General features: G+C 36.3%; 1 protein-coding gene across 1 annotated transcript in view; it reads right to left on the reverse strand.

Moving 5' to 3' along the window:
* Positions 1 to 3,689: 3,689 nt before the first annotated feature.
* Positions 3,690 to 22,376, reverse strand: part of LOC308690853 (uncharacterized protein) — a 33,716-nt gene continuing 15,029 nt past the window's right edge. Inside the window, exons 2-9 of the mRNA XM_081365592.1 lie at positions 6,899 to 7,231; positions 6,485 to 6,823; positions 6,327 to 6,368; positions 5,918 to 5,992; positions 5,583 to 5,611; positions 5,417 to 5,491; positions 5,199 to 5,267; positions 3,690 to 5,083 (exon numbers count right to left, since the gene is read on the reverse strand). Of these exons, the coding sequence (XP_081221718.1) occupies positions 4,973 to 5,083; positions 5,199 to 5,267; positions 5,417 to 5,491; positions 5,583 to 5,611; positions 5,918 to 5,992; positions 6,327 to 6,368; positions 6,485 to 6,823; positions 6,899 to 7,231 (1,073 nt within the window). The 3' untranslated portion in view covers positions 3,690 to 4,972. The remainder of the gene's footprint in view (positions 5,084 to 5,198; positions 5,268 to 5,416; positions 5,492 to 5,582; positions 5,612 to 5,917; positions 5,993 to 6,326; positions 6,369 to 6,484; positions 6,824 to 6,898; positions 7,232 to 22,376) is intronic.

Here is a 22,376-nt window from a genome sequence, read left to right on the forward strand (position 1 = left end):
TATTGTGTTTTTTTATATACATATACAGTACTGTGCAAAAGTCATGTTAATACCCCCCCCCCCCAAAAAAAAAAAAAATTTGGTTTTAAGTCAGTTATTTATATCTTTTGCTGTAGTGTGTCAGTAGGAAATATCAGTTTACATTTCCAAACATTATTTTTTAGATTTTTTTTTTTATAACTCATCTGTTTAAATTCAATTATATTAAGCCTTAAATTTCTGCATAATTACTGACTGTAAAAATAAAAAATTCAGGAGTGCCGCACTGCCAAGATGGCGACGATCGGCTACGCCCACTTTAGGCTTCAAAAACTGTCTTCAGAAACCTACAGTTGACGTCACGGACACTACATCTATGTTTTTTTTTACAGTCTGTGGTTTTACTACAGATTTTTAAGGACAGTCGATCACTGTTTTCCCCTCTCCCCTCTCCCCTGCTGTGCCACACCACACCACACCACACCCTCCCTTCTTCTCACAGCCATCCATGCCCTTTTAAGTTGCATTTTTTAAAAAGATTGTGAGCTAGATGGAAATCTACAAAATATGATAGGCCTATTTGAACTATGGTCACTGTAATGTTCATTTTCATAAGGGACTGCCAGTGACAGGCCAGTGACAGGCACCCATAAAATGCAACCTTTTTATTCTGACAGAATAAACTTTTAACATTCAATTTAAAAAAATGTAATTGCACAAACTATGTAGGCTACAATTTGTTTATTGTGAAATAGCTCAAACATAGTTTTTTCAGTCTTCTGTTAAGCATTGTTCTGGGAAACGCAGCCCTGTTTTAATGCATTGTCATCAGTGTGTGAACGCTCTCTGTGATTGATTGGTTCTGACTTGCAGCATTTGCGTGTGTTCAGTTCAGATGAGCAGGGGAGTGGTTCTACTATAGCCTAGTTAAAACCAGACCATTCTCAGTAGTAACTGAGTTATGGTCTGGCAAAGCTTCTTTAATAACTCATTTCCAAAGGGGCGTCACCAACGGACGACGCTCAAATGCCTCTGGGCGCAATTGGATAGACCTAAAACCAATCAGAGCGATCGTCATCGTGTAAAGCCATATACTGCTTCCCAATTCGCCTAAGTTACACTACGGCATAAAAGTACTCTTTTTGTGAAGAAAATGATATTTACTGATGTATTTGATCCTCACTGTTTTCATCTGGGATTGGGTCAGGAATTGACTGAATAATCTCATCAACCCTCTGCTGGTAGATGCTGGAACAACACCATCATGGCAGTAACATCATTTATTCATCGACAGCAAATGTGAAAAAGGCAATGCTTCATGTAAAATGTTAGTGTTTATGTGTGTTTAAAATCTGCAAAATAAAGAGAAATAGGACTATCACATATGCAAAACCTCAAACGATCTCTTATAGATCATTTAACTGAGAGAGTTACTCAGGAGAATAGAGAAAGCTCAGATATGCAAGACTCTGAAATGGACTTCAAGTGCAGCATTCAGTGTGATTTCCAGATGATGGTGATTTTGCAAGATGCATTTGAACACCTTCAGAGAATAGCTCTGTTCTCAGAATAGGTTAAAGCACTGATAAAGCTGTGAAGCAGATTTGAGGAAGTGTCTAGACTGTGAAACATGGTGTCGAAATGTTCAGTGTTTTCTTGTAGCTCAGAGTTTGGTAATGGACTCTCTTGTCTAGTGTTTAGTGCTGTTATCATCTTAGGTTTTTATTTTTATTTCTTTAAAAAAAAATGTAAAATCAATAATATATATTTTTTCTTTTCTTAAAATAGCAGTGACTGCCAAACATACTCCTGTTTTCTGTAATATTGACCAAGACATAGTCCTGTTCTGAATCGTCTGTTTCCACATTGAGTCATCCTGATAGAAATCGCTCTCAGATAAAAAGATATGTACCTTTAAGGCGGCAACCTTCCGGTCTTTGTGAAGCCGATACAGAAGTAACTTATATTGCAGTTCATCGACTGGCCACTAGAGACAGGCTGCAAAAGAGAGTCAATTCCACATTGAGGAAGTGTCTAGAGACTGTGAAACATGGTGTCCAAATGTTCAGCGTTTCCTTGTAGCCCAGAGTGTGGTAATGGACTCTCTTGTCTAGTGTTTAGTGCTGTTATCATTAAGAACATCATTGGTCAGTCCTTTTTTGTCTTTATTTTTTTAAAATTGAAAATAAGTAATATTTTTTTCCTCAAATAGCTTCTTTTCTGCTAAATGTACTTCTGTTTTCCAGTGGCGGCTGGTGGCTGGTGGGGAAAGCCTTCACTAGTTTCACTTCAGATTACTATCTCAACAGCCGTTTATGAGCACTAATTATTCATATTACACATTTAATTTTGAACAAACTAAAAAAAATATGACTTTAATAATGGTGAGGCTGAAATGGAGAAACAGCCAGTGTCTTTATACGTTTTTATTCTTGCAAGAGGGTCGTTCTGACACACAGAGAGTGTTTTACAGTCAGAGAAGACAGAAAGGAAGTCGCACTCAGACAGTTAATGGTCATACGTCTCCTTCAGTGGATGTGTGAGGACTAACTGTTGATCAGATAAAACTACTCCTTACATGCACTCAGATATCTGCAGCTGTGTGAACTTACACACAAAGAAAAGCTGCAGATAGATTGTTCAAGCTGAGCCCCAAATATGTTCCACAACCAAAACCAGAAAACTAGTTTAATTTCCTTTATGTTAGACAAAATAACGGCTAACACAACTTAGGCATTTAAAAGCTCTATTGAGAAATGAACAACATGGAAAGCTATGGCTATGCTATGGCTTTCAGAACTAAAATTATTCCTGATTCAAGCAGAATCAGCAGAAAATAAAAATGGGCAAAAACAATGAGATCGATAAAATGAGAAATGAGTTTAATCAATCATTAGATGAAGCAAATAGCCTACAAACATTAAAGGAGAACTCCGGTCAATTTTAACATTGAGCTCATTTTTTTGTACATTTGGAGTGCTGTCAATACAGAGAACAACGACAAAAATCGGTGTTGCCTACACCGAGTTATTCTATTTTTAAAATTTGCACCCTATTGACTTCAATGGGGCAAGTAGTAAGCCTGCTTTTTAGCCTCTTAACATCCTTTAAGTGTCATTACAAGTGCACAGAAAATGTGAGTGATTCCTTCCGAGTGAACACGAGTGGATCTGACTGCAGTAGATGTTAGAGATATTAATAAAAATGAAGTTAATTCAGCCAGCGCTCATACCTTTGTTTACATCCTGTTTTCGGTGGAAGGCCATAGTAATCGATTGTCGAGTTCACGCGCGTGATCATAGGTACTAAACCTATGCGCGTGAACTCGACAATCGATTACTATGGCCTTCCACCGAAAACAGGATGTAAACAAAGGTATGAGCGCTGGCTGAATTAACTTCATTTTTATTAATATCTCTAACATCTACTGCAGTCAGATCCACTCGTGTTCACTCGGAAGGAATCACTCACATTTTCTGTGCACTTGTAATGACACTTAAAGGATGTTAAGAGGCTAAAAAGCAGGCTTACTACTTGCCCCATTGAAGTCAATAGGGTGCAAATTTTAAAAATAGAATAACTCGGTGTAGGCAACACCGATTTTTGTCGTTGTTCTCTGTATTGACAACACTCCAAATGTACAAAAAAATGAGCTCAATGTTAAAATTGACCGGAGTTCTCCTTTAAGTAAAAGTGAATGAGACAGATCTCTCTCTTTACTGACTTTAATTAACACTGAAATATTTAATCAATTGAAGACAATCCAAGCCGGCAGAAAATAAAAATGAACAATATTAATAAGCTGTTGATAAAATGTGTAATGAGATAAAAATCATGTCCTGTGAGATGTGAGAGGCTTTCAGTGTCTACCTGTGGTTGTACAGTGAAACTGAAGTGCAGATGTAGCCCTCAGTGTTTATCAGTGATGCGCGGGTCAATGTATAAACAACCCGCACCCGACCGACGTTTCCAACTAACCCGCCCGCAACTCGGACCGCAAAAAAAGAAAAGAAAATATTGTACCCGACTCGCTTCCTGACCCGCATTTTTTAAAAGTAGTAAATGCTCATCGTAGCGTCATTGGGCCATAGACGTAGGAACTAGGGGTGCGGGGGGTGTTGCTGTCTGGATGCATATTATTGATAAATGCGATGTTTATGTTTCGAGAAGGCCCACTTTTGGAACAGCTTTTACTGAATGCTGTATGATATAGCCTAGTGTTATGTAATAAAGGCATGATTTATTCATTTATTTCGATTCATTTTCTTAACAATTAAGATGCTGCATGACGTGTTTATCCAGTCTAATCGAAGTGTGCGTCTCTCCCCCGACTTTCCCAACAAAAATCCCGCCCCCTCTCAGAAAATACATAAAACTGACATTACTGAGCTATATGCGTTTAAAAGTAGCATATTAAAATGGTACAATGGCATTGCTCAGTTCAACGTGTTGGGAAATCGGGCATTTTGTCCCGCGTCAGCATTTATTCACAAGTTAATAACGCTCAACATTCAAAAGGTAAATAAGGATTTCCCACTTGTATTAGTAGGCTCAGGCTATTTCGCCACGTGGATGCCCACAAGCACATAATGCAGGCATAGAATATGTTAATAAAGTCTTTATTAACACATTTTAGACAAACAAAAATAGGCAGGCTAGTATTATATAAATTACAAAGGTTTAATTGGCATCTTTATTTCAAACGACCCGACCGACCGCGACCCGAATATCATTAAAAATATTTTTGGATGACTCGTAACCGCGGGTAACCGCTCATTTTGGATCAACCCGCACATCACTGGTGTTTATCAACAGTTTAAAATATACAGATAAATATTGTATTTTTTAAATTTTCACAATAAATCTCATTCATATTCACAGGATATTCAACAAATATCTGCTCGTTCACACACAAATATATAATTCCTCCAAACACCAGAGCGATGAAATCTTCCCGTCTGCTCCTGATATGATGAGCTCATGATCTGTATCATTAATGTTTATTTGTGAAGGTCTTGTTCTTGTTCACAGAGGCGTAAAGTTCATCCTGCGGTTGATCTTCTCTTCCTCTGATGGCAGCATAAGTCACTGTATCATCATGATCCTGAAAGAACAGATTCTGTCCATCAATGTTTGAACCCCAGCGATTATTATTATTATTATTAGAGCATGAGCTTCATTTATCTGAGAGTCAAACTCATGTGCTGGTATCTACTCACATTGAGTGATTTTACTGGCTTTGTATTGGAAGAAGTGACCTCAGAATAAGTCACATCATCTGTCTGCTCCTAAACATCAATGCAAACGTGCAGAGAGTCAAGTTTAACACACAGAACAGACATATCTCTCACTATAATATGTAGAATAACACAAAAGCTTTTAAATCACATTATTGAACAGACAGTGAACGTAATGTTTTATGATTTAGTGCACTCACATTGGCTCTTGCAGCGGGAGGAATGGACATGTTGATCGTCTCATACGTCCCTTTATGATCATTCTCATCTTTGACCTTCAGAACAAACAGTTAAACTGCATGAATGACACTTTATTGAGCTTTAAAGACAGTAATCAAATCTAAATCACTGCATTACTGAACTCACCGCAGAGTCGCCAGTCCCTCTTTTATTATCTGAAAACAAGTGCCTCATGAAATATGAGTATTTATGATCAAACACACATGAAAAACACACAATGTTAAGCATTTAGATTTTTCAACAATCAGATTTTGTTGAAGCATTTACAACAATTAAAAACAGTTCAGATGAGCAAACACATCATGTTCAGATTGTAAGTGTCATAGAAACATGTGGATTATATGAAATTCTCAAACAGAAATTTATTCCTGCTGAGAAATCCTGTAATGTCAATATCACAGAGTTATCAAGTCAACAATCATTTTTATGATTCATTTTAATGAGTAAATGTGAAAACTCACCAGCTCTTTTTCTGCAGATCAGCCAGAGAAGAGCAAGAAGGAGAACAGCGACTGCAGCGACAGAAATCACTATGACTGAAGAAGAGATCGAGCACAGAGTCAGAGACGGACAGGGCAGATTGGGGACAATTATAGACAAAGACAAAATCCATCGGCACCGAATGGAATTTCAAACGATTCTGATCTTCCTCTGACTTTTGATTAATTCCCTCTAATTTATTTATTGTTTATTGTTCTTTTTTCAAGAAACAAAAGGAAAAAGTCAACTCAGCTCTAACATACTGATTATTTATATATGTGGTAGAGTCTATATGGTAATTCATTCATATTTTCTATAGAATTATGTTAGACAAAGTTGTTCTGTGAATAACATCATCAGTGGCTTAAAAGCATCAGCATCATCATGTACCTCGTGTAGAAGGATTCACTGCTGTCGTTGAATCAGCTTGAGCTGTAAAGGATGAATGTTTGTTCAGATGATTCATACTGTATAATATTATCATCATATTTTAACTAGTTAACACACAGGATAACTTCTAACACTGATTAATGAGACTGTGTTCTCACCTGAATACTTGACAGTGTATCTGACTGAGGTCTTGAGTTGATTTCTGTGAGTAAGCTGACATCTCCACTCTGTGTTGTCATCTTCATTCAGGAGTGTTGTAGTCAGAGTGATGATACAGCGATATTGATCTGATGATGATAATATCTGATATCTGGAGTCTGTCTTCAGATCAACACCAGCCTGATTCACCCACAACAGCTCAAATCCCTCAGAACGAACCCGATCATCACAGGGAGATCCAGTATATGAATACAACTGACAGGAGAGAGTCACAGAGCGGCCTGGACTGATCTCAGTCTGTGAGGATGAAGATGATGATGATGATGGAGACACTGAAACTGAACACAAGACACAAATCACAGACTCTTCAATAATCATCAGTTTAAAGGGAGAATTTTTTATTGTAAACTTACCATGAAGAACATGCAGATAAACATAAGTATCATTTCCTTGTCGTTGGTCATTTCCTTGTCTATTCACATTTATCCATTGTTGGCAGGTGTATAATCCATAATCTTCTCCTGTGACGTTCTTGATGTTCAGAGAGCAGTCAGACTCCAGACTCAGTCTCTCATGTCTCTCTGTGTCATTCTTCTTTATCCCTTTATTAATCAGTTCAACTGCTGCTGAATGGTTGTTATAGTTCCATGTAGTTTTAGATTTGCAGTCAGAAAGAGCATTATTACAGGACAGACGCACATTTTCCCCAGAACTGATGAACACATGATCATCCGCTCCACTGAAACCTGAAACACAGTATATCTCAGTGATCATTATTATATATATATTAATAAATTAAAACAATAAACCATACAGCATAAAAAGCAGAAGTTTTAAATCATAGTATTTTTCCTCACTTAAAGCAAACACACACTCTCCAGAATAAACTATTAGTCTTCATCAGAGAGCTGTTCAAATCACTGACACACTCTTAATATGAGGATAATTCTTCATCATCAGATGTTTGAGTGACACTATGTCCAGTATCAGGAATAATACAGTATGATCTGTGTGTATCAATACACAACTCTGAGATCACAATGTGAATGTGTGTGTGACAGGTTGAGAATCTGTAATGTTCGTTTTGGCTCATTGGAAGTAGGTCACTTTTAATGGTTGCGTATATTTCAAATGGCAAGACACGCCCACTGGCGTTGAACCGCAGTTTGATATTGAGTTTACCTGTGCGGCGCAATCATGGAGGTGCGTCAGGTTTTAGTGGCGTGATAAAAAGCCTGTCTAAGTGGGGCATTGTCATTCTTCTCTGTGCTGTGTGTAGTAACAGGCTACCCATTTCGATTTGTGTTGCCCTCGGCTCTCTGGTGAGTTGTTTGCCTTATTGCCCTTTCTCAGTCGCAGATTACAGTCTAAATATATGTTTGTCATCAGGAATGTGTGTGCGTTAAATTGCGAGCGCAGGTAGCATAAAGTTCACTATAGCTTAAGAAGAGATTCCCCTACGAGGTAGGGATGGGGAAATGAAGCCTCATGAATCACTGAGGCTTTCCCCTGACTGTTCGAGAAGCACCTGGCTGCAGCCTGCAGATTTGGGCGGGGGTGCACCTGGGGCGGGGCTGCACGTCTCTTCCCGCCAACATCTCTTCTCATTGGTTAGTGGCGTGAAGTCATGACGTGTTTCTAACATGTTTTCATTTCTGATGTTCATCACTGCATGGTGAGTACATTACAGGCAAGCTACTCTTTTTTTGTTCTAATTTTATTTACATTTTATTTTACAATTTTTAATTCTGAAGTGGCGTTTAGTGTGATGTTAATTGGTGTAAAAATGAGATCGTGTAGTGCTAACTTTACTCATCATATCACACAAATAACTAGGACAGCGTAGGTCTGTGTGTGTGTGTGTGTGTATGTGTGTGTGCGTGTGTGTGTGTGTGTGTGTGTGTGTGTGTGTGTGCGCGCGCGCGTTTGCGTGGTGTCTGTGGTTTTGGTGGGATTAGGATATAGTGTTAAAACCATAGGTTAAAACAGAGGCCCTTAAAAAGAAATGCAGTGGCAAAACTAAACCAGGAGAAGAAATGTAGGATTTAAGAGTTAATAGTAATATACAAAGATATATTGTAGGATATTTTTTTCTATGAATACATTGATTAAATGTATTTTGATATTATTGTTATTAATATAAATATATATATAAATATAAGGTTATGAAAACCTTCAAGCTTTAAAACTATTTCAAACTTTTACGATAGGCTTTCTCAAGCCAAATTAAAGTTTGTGTTGACAAACTTTTTTAACTAGTTTGTTGTTCATAAACCAAGTAAGTCTCTTAGGTATTTTACAGACAAAGCCAATAACACTCAAGCATATCTTGTCTAACATTTTCCTATAATATGTTTAAAATATATAACAAATACATTCCTTGTATGACTCTGTACTATGTTAATGTTAATTGTTTGTTCTGTATTTTATCTAATTTAGGTGTTGTGAACTGGAGTGCATTTTCCAGAAAATATAGGCAAGAGTTCCGGGTGCCCTACTCGCTGACCCTGTGCTTGCACTGCACTGAAGTATACAAGCACTGCCCAGCTGGGTCTGTGGGTGATGGCCGAACGGGAGTCCTGCGGGGACTTTATTCTGAGAAGGAGGCTGAGGGCTATTGCTCTGTTGACTGTTTTTTTTTTTTCAGGCTGAGTATTGTGTGTGAGTGTGTGTGAGTGTACGTACGTGTGTGAGTATGTGTGAGTGTGCGTACGTGTGTGAGTGTACGTACGTGTGTACATACGTGTGTGAGTGTACGTACGTGTGTGTGTACGTACGTGTTTGAGTGTACGTACGTGTTTGAGTGTACGTACGTGTGTGAGTGTACGTACGTGTGTGAGTGTACGTTAGGGCTGTTGGAACGAATTCCGAAATTCGAATATAATTCGAATATTAAAAAAATCAATACTATTCGAATGCTGAAGTTCCTATTCGAATATTGCTTTTTTATGTTTTTTTTTTTTTTTTAATGCAATCTTGCCTTTCTCGCCGCCTTGGCACACACATGTGAAAATTAAATGCTTTTGTTTCGTCTGATAAACAATAAAGTTTTTGAATCGTAACACAATTGTGCACGTTATCCATGCTGTATCATCATAACAACTGTCAAAAGTCGCGGAGAGGAATGTCTCCACGGTAACGGAGATCAACAATTTGATTCTCAGTCCACATTACAGCGTGAAAACGGCGTCTTCAAATATATCCACTTTGGAGTGCGTTTTCATTAATAAAAACGCCGTCTCATTGTGGACGGAAGGCCAAAACGGAGAGGAAAATATACGTTATTTTTTTTATGACAACTTACAACCTGACAAGCTAGGCGATCTGTCCGAGGAACCGCCGCTAAAACAGGCAAGAATTACTTATGTTCTGCCTCTCTCTCTCTCTCTCCTCATCACGGGGCTCAACTGCTACCAGCTGTCCGCCAAAAGGCAATAACAGACAAACTGACGGTTTATCTGTGAAGATATGAGACCGATCAACATCACGCATTGGCGATCCATAAGACTGTGTAATGTCGTAAATATTAATAATAGGATGAATTTGAGCATTTAATATTCGAATATTATTCGAATATTAAATAAAATAAGGAATGGAATTCGAATAGTATTATAGAGGAAGATTGACAGCCCTAGTGTACGTACGTGTTTGAGTGTACGTACGTGTGTGAGTGTACGTACGTGTTTGAGTGTACGTACGTGTGTGAGTGTACGTACGTGTGTGTGTGTACGTACGTGTGTGAGTGTACGTACGTGTTTGAGTGTACGTACGTGTGTGAGTGTACGTACGTGTGTGAGTGTACGTACGTGTGTGTGTGTACGTATGTGTGTGAGTGTACGTACGTGTTTGAGTGTATGTACGTGTGTGTGTGTACGTACGTGTGTGAGTGTGCGTACGTGTGTGAGTGTACGTACGTGTGTGAGTGTACGTACGTGTGTGAGTGAGTGTACGTACGTGTGTGAGTGAGTGTAACACACGCGTACGTACACACACACATACACACACATACACACACATGTACATACGTACACACACACACGCGCGTGTACGTACGCATACGTATACACACAGACAGACGCGTACGTACACACACACGTACGTACGCACACTCACGCACGTACGTACGTGTGTGTGTGTGTGTGTGTGTGTGTGAGTGTACGTACGTACGTGTGTGTGTACGTACGTGTGTGAGTGAACATGTGTGTACGTACGTGTGTGTGTGTGTGTGTGTGTGTGTGTGTGTGAGTGTGAGAGTGAGTGAGTGAGTGAGTGAGTGAGTGTACGTACGTGTGTGAGTGTACGTACGTGTGTGTGTGTGTACGTGCGCATGTGTGTGTATGCACATACGTATGGAAGGCCATAGGGGCCAAAACGTGTGAAACTGTCGTTTAAACACGTAATTACGCGTTAACGCGCGATTTACGTGTTAACGCGCGATTTACGTGTTAACACGTCATTACGTGTTAACGTGTAAATGACGTGTTAACACGTAAATTGCGTGTTAACACGTAAAATATTGGACATTAGCACCACCTACTGGTTTGGTGCTCTTGCTCAAACACACAGAACCTAATTAGATTAAGCTTGGAAAAAGCAGTTTTTAATGTGAAAATACATGTTGAACAATGTCTTTTCAGAATATAGGCTACAACTACATTTTAAATGGGCATATTTAGACAGTTAACTATAACTAATTAAGCCCTGAAAGTCATGACCGTTTTCACAATCACAATAGAAATTGTGTAAGGATAATAACACATTTCTCCAAACAGTATTTTCATGTACACTTATACTGTAGCATATTTCTAAAGCATATTTTTATAATTTAACCTTTATGCATTATTTGTTAAAGAGCCCCTTCTGATAACACCATTAAGCCTTATGAATCTGAGATAGTGCATTGTTTTGCAGTGTTTTTCGAAGTGAATATATATATATATATATATATATATATATATATATATATATATATATTACAAAGTTATTTATATTACAACACACACACACTACACTTTACACATTATATTACATTACACACACACAAACATATATCACAAAGTTATTTATATTAGAACATGCACACTACACTTTACACATTATACTACATTACACACCACACACACACACACACACACACACACACACATTCGTATGTCATAATAATAATCTAAAACAAGAGTGGCTTGAATTATTAATAATTGAAATGAGACAGAACTCCTGCCGTAAAATGGCATTTTACAATGCATATTCAAATGTGAAATCAGTGAATATAAGACCAACAATTATTAAAATATATTGTAAGAATACTACACAGAACAAGAGATTATGCTATATTCTCGCCAATATGTTGGATAGATTTGGAGATTACACTCGAGTTTCCTGCAAGTTACCCTTCCGTCAATGTCGTTGGCTTATGATGGCTGATGAGGTATGCTCAGCGTAGTGCTTGTGTCACTCTATCATGAATAATTCAAATAAAATAAAGGTGTTGTGTCACATTGACACTGCCTGTCGTAACTGTTTGTAATCATTCTCATGACTATTAATGTGGTGATGTACACCTTCGTTGTATTGTATTTATTCATGAGATTGTGACCGAGCGCTACCTAATGGATACGATGAGCCTACGTCACCTGGCATCTTCAGTTGGGTGCGCGCCTGTGATGCGCAGACGTGAAAACAAACAGCACAAAGCTACTTTCGGTTTTAATAAACACTGTTAAACTTATCACGGTGGGTTGTATATGTTGAAAATAGTTATTTTTTACTTAAGTTTGTCATGAGTTTGTTGCTTCGCGATTAGCGCGAAAGCCTGCCATTATATGCAATAAATCAAAATACCGTTGCAGTTGGAATGTTGTTTCAGAGTTATGAATTATCTTCGACTTCGAATTATCCCCCCATGATAGAGTTATAGCTATGTTACATTTGGCTAAGTAAATGTCGTGACATAACCCATTTCTCATTTATTTATTTTTTTTCAGAGATGACATTTGGTATTTACAAGATAATTAAATAATCGATATCAATTAAAAAAATAAAATAAAATAAAGTCCTTAAAAGAAAAATATGAGGATGGCACAAGTGGGGCGGCGCTAGGGCTGGGCTAAGGGGGCTTAAGCCCCGAATGTTTTTAGTAAAGCCCTGAATAATTTGTTACCTTGTCTTTCACATAGAGCAAAACAATTAATTAGAAAACAAATGTGAATAAGATTAGCCGCGATTACCTAATCATGAAAAGTGCATATTACAGTTTTATTTATTTTTCCCTTTGCATTAAAGGTAGGCTACTTACGACGTGCGTTTGCAGCATTGAGCATTGTAGCCAATCACAGACATGTCTGTTGAACGCATCGGCCAATCAGAGGCGTTTAAATGAGTCGTTGTGCTGAAGATGTATTTTGCGCGAGCTCACAGAGTTCTACACTTTCGCAAACCTGTCATTATCATTGGCAATAAACTTAAGATGCAAATAAGAGATTAACTGCAATGTATTTTATATTCTGGATGCTGCTCTAATGCACTCCATTACGCACCGCTCTGTTTGTTAGGATGACTAAAAGTTCAGCGGTCTAACGTTAGCTCATCAATGTCAAAATGATTAAAGTGAAGGAATGCCTGGTAAAATGTAAGTAGATAAACATTTAATATTTGACTTTTTTACAATAAAAATGTACAACTACCGACAACTTTTTTTATTTAAATATCAAAAATATTTAAAAGAATCTAATTTAATACAGTTATAATTTTTCAATGTAAATTATTTAATTTGATTGGTAACAGCCTAATGTCTTATTTTAATTGAATATATTGATCAAATTTAAGAATTTGAAATGAAAGATGGAGCAAACATTTAATAAAATAAAACATTATAAAGGTACAAAAAATTATTCTGAGTGTTTTCAAACAGTGATGTAATGAAACATTGACAATTTAAGCTTGAAGGGAGTAAAGCCTCTGTTTAGGCTATTAAGGAAATGTAATTTTGCCAAAAGAAGAACTTTTATTTTAAACAAATGTTCATTTTTAATTAGCCAACTTCAGTGTGATATGTTACCATACTCAGGGCCGGCGCTAGCTATAGGCAGAGCAGGCGATTGCCTAGGGCCTCGGGCTTTGAGGAGGGGCCTCCATAACCGTAACATCCCCTATATATATAGTCCACCAGTCAAGACGGACAGAAATACTAGCCTCATTGGTCATTGGATATTGTTGAATTGTTACTCATCTGCAGTTAAACCAATTAATGTTTCCATTTCAAAGCGGGTGCCGGCTTCTGAACGTTTGTGTAAGGAACGCATCCATCAGGTGCTGCGAAGCAAAAGCCTAAATAGGCACGCAAAGAAGCACAGCTCGTAATGCAGGTGTGTGAGTTGTCGTCATCTATTTTGGAGTGATTGCAATGTATTCTAAATATAAACTTGTACTGTAGATCAGCGTCATTTCTGGAAAAATCATTCACCGCTTTATTACGAGTTTAAAAGAGCGCGAGCGTCATTAATGTGCCCAGACGCGACGCTTTGAATTTGCGCGTACAATGAATAACATCGCGTTGGGAGCTGACTAGTAAAAAAGCTACAAAAGTAAAAGACAAGACGTTTGTATTCAAAGTTAAAAAGCCAACACACTACAGCATTTTTAAATGTTTCAAATAAAGGATCTCATATCTATGGGTCTATCTTCTAAATTCTGCTGATGAGTAAAAAAAAAAAAAAAAAAACTGCTCAGTAGCGACCGTGTCTTTCTCTAGCATATTTAAAGCTGCATTCAGTAACTTCGGGATTTCTTCGCTGTATTCTCGCTTTTTGCTGGCAGGTTTCTCTCTAGAGCTCCCCCATTTAAGGTAACAATGCAATACATAATATCATAATATCTGCAGTCAATATTGATTAAATGGGAGGGGAAAATCCTGCCCATACCGCAGCTATGAAAAAAATGATAAAAGCACTTATGTTCATCTACTGAAGTGGTATTCTGGAACTGTGAATAAATTTAATAAAACAGCAAAATAACAACAACAACAATAACATCTTCATTAAACAAAAAAGAGATTACCTTAGATAAAGTTTGACTAATATGTACATACAGTATACCGCTAAAAAGTCTGGACCCATTACTATTTTTAATGTTTAAAGTTTCATATTATGCTCTACAACCCTGCATTTATTTGATCAAAAATACAGAAAAACAAAAACAAAAACAGGAATATTCAGCAAGGATGTGTTAAATATATAAAAAGTGATAGTGAAGACTTTTTTAAAACAACTTTTTAAAAATAAAAAAATCCTGAAAAAAAGTATCACAGGTTATAAAATAAATATTAAGCACAATTTCTAACATTTGATGATAAATCAGAATATTAAAGTTTTCTGAAGGATCACGTGACACTAAATTCAGCTTTGCATCACAGAAATATATTTTAAAGTATAGTAAAATAGAAAACCATTATTTAATAATATTTCACTATATTATTTTTCTGTATTTTTGATCAAATAAATCCAGGCTTGATGAGCATAAGAGACTTCTTTCAAAAACATTAAAAATAGTAATTTGTCCAAACTTATGTACTGTATAAGTAAAAATATACTAAATTTAAAATTAAATGTTGTATAAATATAAAGGTTAGGAATCATATTTGTTTCAAGTGTTTTTTATTGGGGGTGGGGGGCCTCCAACATGAATTTTGCCTAGGGCCTCCTAATGTCTAGAACCGGCCCTGACCATACTATCATGCTTAACACTGAGAATTTGAATAATTGTAATGTGATCAGATGCAGATATCTAAATCAAAGAATATGGGCGGTTTTGCAGGTGGATTATTTATTTTTAACAATGGATTTGTGTGAGTCAAAGTGCACCAGATTAATGAATTTATCTTTAAAATGTACAAAATTTTCTTCCGGGGGGGCATGCCCCCGGACCCCCCTAGAGGTACCAAGCTCCACCCACAAAAATAATGCCGAAAACACATTAGGCTATATGATGATCTATGAAAAATAACATTTAATTACCTTATTATTAAAATACATTATTAGGATTTTACCACCTCCGCCTCGTTTTGAGCCAAGAAAAAACCTGTCATACAATAAGCCTTTATTTGTCTTTATTCCCATAAATCGCTTTTATAAATAATTTATTAATTCCTTTATATAAAAATACCCAATTTTAGTTTGGGCTAAAGCCCCGAATATCCACTGACCTTAGAACCGCCCCTGGGCACAACTAAGCAAATAAAATGATGATGACAAAATGACAAAAATTAGAAATTGGATGCAGTTATTATAAACGTCATTATAAACTGAATAACACAATAAATAAGTAAAGATAGATGACAGACAGACCCTTACGAATATAGGCTAACCCATAGTTTTACTATAGTAAAATAATAATAAACTGGTCTTCTGTGGTGGCCGACAGTGCGGTGAGAGTGCGCGCGCGCGACCGGGGCGGGCTCTCTCTCAAGGTGTGGAATATTGTCAAGGCTGGATCTGGATTTTCCCTTTACCTGCAGAGTTTAGGCCTATATTGTCTGTGATGTGGACAAAGTCCTCCGGCTGGACCTGACATGAAGACTTGATACTGAAGCAGAAACAATCTCTCTCTCACTGACCGGATTCTGCAGTTGCGCAACTCTTCTGAGTGACTGTAACATAGGCTACTGAACAAAAACAATTTCAATTGTTCTTTTTTACTGTAGGCTATATGTCCAAATAACGAAACAAAATCATTCTGCAGCCAATTTAATGAAAACAACTGATTAATGAAAACAACTGATTTACATTTTTTTTTACATTTTTTTTATTTTTTATAAAAATGACTATTAGAGACTAAATATACACTGTTAACCCTTGCTGTAAAAAAAGGACAATATCATACCATTTTCCATTAAAACAGTAATATACCATAGAAAACAAAACTAGCCTACAGGAATATACTGTGAATTAACAGCGCTCAAAGTCGACACTCAGAGGCTGTTGTCCCAATCACACCCTATACCCTCATTCACTATTCCCTACATTAGTTCACTAATATAGTCCACTTGAATGAAAAGAAGTGAGTGAATTGAGACACTGATGAACACCTGATAAGCAGAATCACTGAACGACAGAGAATCAAGAACAGAAAAAAGAGAAACACAGAAACTACAACTGACTTCCAGCTACACTGAGTGTGAAACCAGTTTACAAACCAGTTTACGATTATTTCTTTCATACATGTACAAAAGTTCTTGTATAGAATTAACAGAGATTGAGTTAATAATAAAGTTTGTTGTCACCATGATGGAGATCAGTATTTGCTTTAGTTGGTCTCTTGTCCCTGGAACTTCTTACCTTTCATCTCTCTCTGACTGCTGTAACAGTGAGTTTATAAAACACATCTGTTATGGCAAGAAAAAGTCAAGAGGAAGATGATTAGTTGTTTTTGGCTTTTGTGATGATTTAACATTCGTCCTGGACATGTCTGAATTTCAGATCTTTCCTGTATATATTCTTTTGAATTTATGGGTATTTCATGTTTAGCATATTTATCTGTGAATCTACAACATGAAATCAACATTTCTGTAATCAGGTCTTCTGAAGAATATCATAATCATATAGTGCATTAAAACATGTTTAACTCCTGCTTGACTCAGACACACACAGATATCAACAATCAGCATATGAGTCTCAACAATGGTGACAATCAAAAGTTTCATGTCGCAATGCATGCTGGGTTCCAGGCAGAGTTGTATAGTCCAGGGGTCAGAAAGTAGAAGTCCTGCCATAGTTTATTCCACCCATGAACTCAGTCAGCTGATTTCACTAATTAGTTCTCTCTCCTGTCTGAATGAGCAAATCCAGGTGATTGGAACAAAATACTGAGGAGGACTTTTACTTTCTGAACTTGGACTTTACACCTCTGACTACATGTCAGCCAAGAGTAAAGAAATAAACCAGAACTGGACCTTATCTGACCCTCAAAATCTGTGTATATTAAATATGGAGTCATCTCAGCCTTAATAAGCCTGTTAACAAGCGGAATCACTGAAATAAAGAAGAGAACAGAAAAAGAGACGAGCAGAAACACAAGAACTACAACTGACTTCAGACACAGCCTCAGATGAAATCAACTGAAGAGAAAAGAAGACATTAAATCTGTGAAGATCTCAGCAGAGGAGGATTAAACAACTCCACAAACAGCATTACCAGCTTCACTTATTACTAACCAGACTGACTTTATTTCTGTCAGACGTCTACAGAAGTTTTTATTGAGAATTAACAGAGGTTTAACTCTGTGTTTCATTTGAAGTCACCATAAGAGTGATTAGTGTTTCCATTAGTTGGGCTCTTAACTCTGATTATATCTTTGTCTTTTTTGGCTGCTGTGACAGTGTGTTTGTTAAACACATTTGCAGCAGCAAAGAAAGCTAAAGTGAAATGATATCATGATGGTCTCCTGTTGATGGTATTATAATCATCATGAAGTATCCTGCTCCACTGACGCTTTTCAAATCTAACAATTGTGTTCATTAATATTTTCACATCACAAACCCTGAGTTACTGCAGCATGAGATCCAGCAATATTATAACAATAAGTTAGAAGACTTTAACAAACATGAGCACGCAAAAGTCTGTTTATGATGACACACACAGACATCAACAATCAGCGTATGAATCTCAACAATGGTGACAATCAAAAGTACCTTGCTGCAATGCATGCTGGGTACCAGCATAGTACAAAACTCCCAGCATGCATTGCAACATGAATAAATTATGCAGCTGAATTGTCCTATTATTTTGTTTAATTTTAAATATTTGCTTTTATTTTTTGCTGTTGGTTTTGTAGTGACATTTAGTAGCTTTTTTGTAATGTTCAGAGTTGATCAGTTTATCTGAATATATTTGATTGTCACCATTGTTGAGACACATAAGCTGATTGTTGATAAGTGTGTGTCACATGATAGGTAAAATTTTTGTTCTCATGTTTGTTAAAATATTTTGACTTATAGGTATAATACTGCATGATCTGAAGCTACAGTAACACAGGGGTTATGATATTAATTGAACAAAACAATTTTATTATACAAATCACATCAGTGATTCAGGCAATAGCATTATGATTACAAAGCCATCAACAGGTAACCAACATCACCTTCACTGATTAAATTTAGCTTTCTTTGCTGCTGCAAATGTGTTTAACAAACACACTGTAACAGCATGCTAAAAAAGACAACAAATGTAATAAGAGTTAAGAGCCCAACTAATGGAAACACTAATCACTGTTATGGTGACTTCAAATTAAACATCTGAATAAGGAGTTCTAACAGAAATAAAGTCAGTCTGGTTAGTAATAAGTGAAGCTGGTAATGCTGTTTGTGGAGTTGTTTAATCCTCCTCTGCTGAGATCTTCACAGATTTAATGTCTTCTTTTCTCTTCAGTGGATTTCATCTAAGGCTGTGTCTGAAGTCAGTTGTAGTTCTTGTGTTTCTGCTCGTCTCTTTTTCTGTTCTCTTCAGAGGTGTAAAGTCCAGATTCAGAAAGTAAAAGCCCTGCTCAGAATTTTGTTCCAATCACCTGGATTTGCTAATTAGCAGTTTTTCAGCCAGGAGATAGAAATCAGCTGTCTGAGGTCATGGGTGGAATAAACATATGGCAGGACTTCTACTTTCTGACCCCTGGACTATACAACTCTGGTTCCAGGATAATATAAAACTCCCAGCATGCACTGCTGCATGAATAATAAAAAAAAATATTGCCACCATTGTTGAGATTCATGTGCTAAATTGTGATATCTCTGTGTTTCTAAAATAAGGTGTAGCTCTGTTTCTTTTTGGTTTATGCATGATGTGTTAAAAAAATAAGTCATTGTTATGTATTGTTGTGGTTTCACAGTGGTGCTAATGTAACACTTTTGATTGAGGATTAAACTCTGAATGAGTGATAATAATTTCCTTAGTGAATGAACAGGCTATATGATGATTTTATCACCATAATCAACATAACCACCATCATTCATAAACTGTGTGTGTGTGCACAAGTGTGACTTGCACAAAAACAGCTCAAGCAGCAAAAAAAACACTAATGTTTTAACATCAGCATCCCAACTAAAGCAAGCACTGATCTCTATAATGGTAACTTCAAACCAAACATTTTTAATTAAACATCTCAATAACAACTTCTGTAGATGACAGAAATAAAGTCATACTGGTTAATAATAAGTGTAATAATGTGTAATGGCTGGAAGTCAGTCGTAGTTATTGTGTTTCTCTATTTTCTGTTCTTGTGTTCCTCTTTCCTTCAGTGATTCTGCTTATTAACAGCAGGTGTTCATCACTAATGCTCAACAATCACTTACATATTCTCTTAATTATCTCACTGCAACACTGCGTCAGTGTTACTTTTTACTCGTTGTAGTGTGGATTTCCCTGTGGGGTTGAAAGGGTTAACAGTGTAAGATAAAAAGACACACCCACAAAATGTATTTTAACAGTAATAAACTGTAAGTTATAAAACAGGTTTATACTGGCAACACTGTTGCCAGTAGTTTACTGTAAAATCTTGTTTTTTGGGTCACCATTGTGCAGAAGAGTAGAGCCTGTGCTTCAGTCCAGGAGAAGATCTACAAACATTGATGATTTGCTGCATGTTGCTTTATTTAAAAGGCAGTGACTGTGTAGTTGCTGGTCCAGTGGGAATCTCTTTATTTACCAACATTTTTTTGTGGTTTCAAAAGAAATAAGTTCACAGTAATACTTTGTTCACTTTATTAATGCATTATAAATTTTAGTTAATACATTTAAATGATAGTTGGTTAATTTAAGACAGTCGGTTTCTGCAAGTGAAATTAGTTAACTCGAGTTTTAGTGCATTTTTACAGTAACATACTGTAGATTACAGTAAAGAACTGTACAATTAACAGTAAATTACTGGCAACAGTGTTGCCAGTATTTTACTGTAAAAAAACCCGGTAAGGTCTAACAGTGTAGGACACCTCGGCTTTCAGCTGATATTGCAATTAGTTGTGTTTGGAATAATTATTATTGATATAGTTATTATTTAAATTCATTGTAAATTTTCTGCTACTATTTTATGTTATATTTGTGTTAGCATGTAACATGTGCCGATCCGCCGTGCAGGAAATCGTGTAGCATCTGTTCAGGGTATTAGGTGGCTGATGATCTCCAGTAGCCTACTTAAATGTTACGACCAAATATCCTTCTTTTATTATTATTATTATCATCAATATTATTATTATGCTGGTATAATGCTAGCTAATACACATAGGCTAATTTATTTTGACAAGATTGATATTTCACGAAATAAAACAAACTAATTAGGCTATAATCTTTGGGCGACAGTGCAAAACCCTGAATCATCAATTAGTTAATTTTTCACATTTATTAGAAATTCAATTTCGTACATATCCTAACATAACAGGTCCATTTATGAATGGACTTTGATTCCGGTGGTGGCTGCATTGTTTCCGATTTGTGTGATTCAAACAGTTCCAATAACTCTAGCGTTAATAAGTCCAAAAGTCAAACTGTATTAAAAAAATATTAATGTAATATTTTACAAAAATCACAACATGTTTTTATCTACCGACATATTCTGCTTCAATCCATATTTGTTTTTATACATATAATATATAATATAATTTATTACATCCAGATAATTGGTCGATGAAACATTGATTAAAATTAAGATACAATTAATACAAAACGAAATTAAATTTAAAGACAGGCTTTCTGCTTTCTGCTTGAGGTCTCTGTGAAAGTTTTAAAGCAGTCTTTTTGTGCCGCTTTCAGAGCGCTCACGTCCATGACGGAGAACTGTCCCATCCATAACATTGATTTTTTTTGTGTGTGTGAAATAAATTTCTAAATAAATGCGACTCATAGTCCAGTGTGACTTATATATATATATATATATATTTTTTTTTTTCTCTTCATGACACTTTTTTTTGACTGATGCGACTTATACTCCGAAGCGACTTATAGTCCGGAAAATACGGGTATATTTTGTGATAGACAAAATTCCAGATGTAAATTAGTGGTGTGATCAGTTAAGTTCAGAAATTGCAGTATACAAAAGTAAATTTTTGCTGCATGTTTGTGTTGGATGTTATTCTTTGGGGTAGAGGGGTTAAACTTATAACAAAAACCCTTAATTGAAAAACTTTATGAAAAACATGTAGCCTATTCGAGCATATGGGACGCTCAAGGGTTCAGGATTAATGCAGTTGAGATGGTGGTGTGTGTTTCTGGTAAGAGAAACACGAGAGGGAATCCCAGTTGAACTTATTTATTCAAATGAGTTTGTATATGTTAATTCACAAATGTGTGGTCTGCAATAAACAGAATACAAACAAAGAAAACAGTTGTATAAGTATATCAGTAAATTATACAAACATGCAGTTAAGCATATCAGTAAATGATACAAACATTCAGTTATTAAGTAATAGGCCTATATAAATTAACATACTTGGGTAAACCGCGTGCGGCGTGATTATATTATTAACATAATAAAGTAAACAATGACATGCAGATTGCACGATCGCAACGTTGTATATGCTCAATATTACAGTAGCAAACATAAAATGTCATTAAATTCAACATTTTCAAACAATATTGAACACACCGGTTGATCTGAAACTAGGTAGAGAATATAATCTAATCTAATTACAATCATTTTCGAGCTCAAAGTCTGATATGACAACGGTTTGGTTTCACTTTGTGACGCAGTTTAAAATGCGTTAATTTTACGAGCAAATCTCGACATTCAGAACAATATCAATAACAAAGGCGAAATATATACGAAAACTCACCCCTATTCATTACGCACTGAGAAAAAAACATATATTGGATAACAGACCAGTCGGTCTGATGTGTAACATTAGCTGCCGATTTT

Source organism: Scardinius erythrophthalmus (genome assembly GCF_964197995.2).
Source record: "Scardinius erythrophthalmus genome assembly, chromosome: 1".
Taxonomy (NCBI): domain Eukaryota; kingdom Metazoa; phylum Chordata; class Actinopteri; order Cypriniformes; family Leuciscidae; genus Scardinius; species Scardinius erythrophthalmus.